The sequence below is a fragment of the Acanthisitta chloris genome, unplaced genomic scaffold (assembly GCF_000695815.1).
Source record: "Acanthisitta chloris isolate BGI_N310 unplaced genomic scaffold, ASM69581v1 scaffold13442, whole genome shotgun sequence".
Taxonomy (NCBI): domain Eukaryota; kingdom Metazoa; phylum Chordata; class Aves; order Passeriformes; family Acanthisittidae; genus Acanthisitta; species Acanthisitta chloris.
In genome coordinates, this window is record NW_008659955.1 from 5,513 (window position 1) to 6,680 (window position 1,168).

General features: G+C 55.1%; 1 protein-coding gene across 1 annotated transcript in view; it reads right to left on the reverse strand.

The window, feature by feature from the left end:
- EPB41L1 (erythrocyte membrane protein band 4.1-like 1) overlaps nucleotides 1-922 on the reverse strand; it is a gene marked incomplete at its 3' end in the record, with an annotated part of 6,161 nt that extends 5,239 nt beyond the window's left edge. The window contains exon 1 of the mRNA XM_009069622.1: nucleotides 764-922. Coding sequence (XP_009067870.1) covers nucleotides 764-919 — 156 coding nt within the window. The remainder of the gene's footprint in view (nucleotides 1-763) is intronic.
- Between the last annotated feature and the right edge of the window lie 246 nt (nucleotides 923-1,168).

The window sequence follows — 1,168 nt, forward strand, 5'->3', positions numbered from 1 at the left end:
GAACACGCCCCCAGTAAACACCCATGCCATGTGTTTGTGATGATGCACAACAAGTGGGTGCCCTCAGACTCAAAGCACGGTGCTGGACCACTCGGGCACCCTGCCCTTCCTGCACACACCAGGATGTTGCCACAAGGATGTCTGTGGATGTCACCCTTGTGTGCGTATGCCTGCACACACATGATGCTGCCAGGCTCTGACACACCTCCCCACGTGCTCCTGGGCACACCAGCTCTACAGGGAGGAGCAGCAAGGGAGGAGGAGATGAACAGAGAGGACAAACACAAACCCGTGTGGAGCAGCCAGGAGGGTCCCTGCATGTCAGCCCCTTTGCACCAACATGTGCACAGACATCCATGTGCACACACCACCTGTGCACACATGGGACAGCCAACATGCCATGCTCTGGAGGTGCCAGCAGATGGGCTGGCATGTGGGTGTGTGGTGCACACACTGTCAGGCAGAGCTCTACCCCAGCCATTAAGCTTCTGACTTAGACGTTGCTTTCTGTTGTGAGTAGCTGCCAAATTTGGCTTCACTGGACTCAAATTCCCTGTTAGGGTCTGTCTTTCCACATTTTTTCTTTAGTTTGAAATTTCACCTTAAACAGCTATTTCTGGGGATGCTTTTCTCTAGGACAGAGGTACTACAAAGCTGTCCTTGCAAGAGTCTCATCCTCAAGGACTATGGGCTAGGCAGGGTCCCTCAGCTGAGAGTGGCCCATTCCTTGGTGTCAGCACAGCCCCCAAAAGCTAGGACTCACCTCCACCTCACACTCATACTCAGAGGCATCGAGCAGGGTCACCCTGCACAGGGCACTCTTCACTTTCTTGGTGGTTTTCTGGGGTGACTTCTGGGTCTTGCTGGGGGTTGTTTTGTCAGAGAGCCCATCTGTCTCGCTGTAGTCCTTGTCCTCCATGTCTGTGCCCTGGAGCAGGGAGACACAGAGGGTTACCGGGCACCACTGCCAGGGATGGACACACAGACAGAGGAAGAAAGCTTTCCACAGCAGGCAGAGGAGGAGGGCAGCTGGTGAAGGGGAGACCGATGACCTCAGAGTCCACAGCCAAGCCCAGTTCCCCCCAAACCACATTGTCCATTTTCTGGGTCCCTGGAAAACTGACAGCTGGGGTCAGTTCAGCACCCAAAACCTCCCTGCCCAGCCACC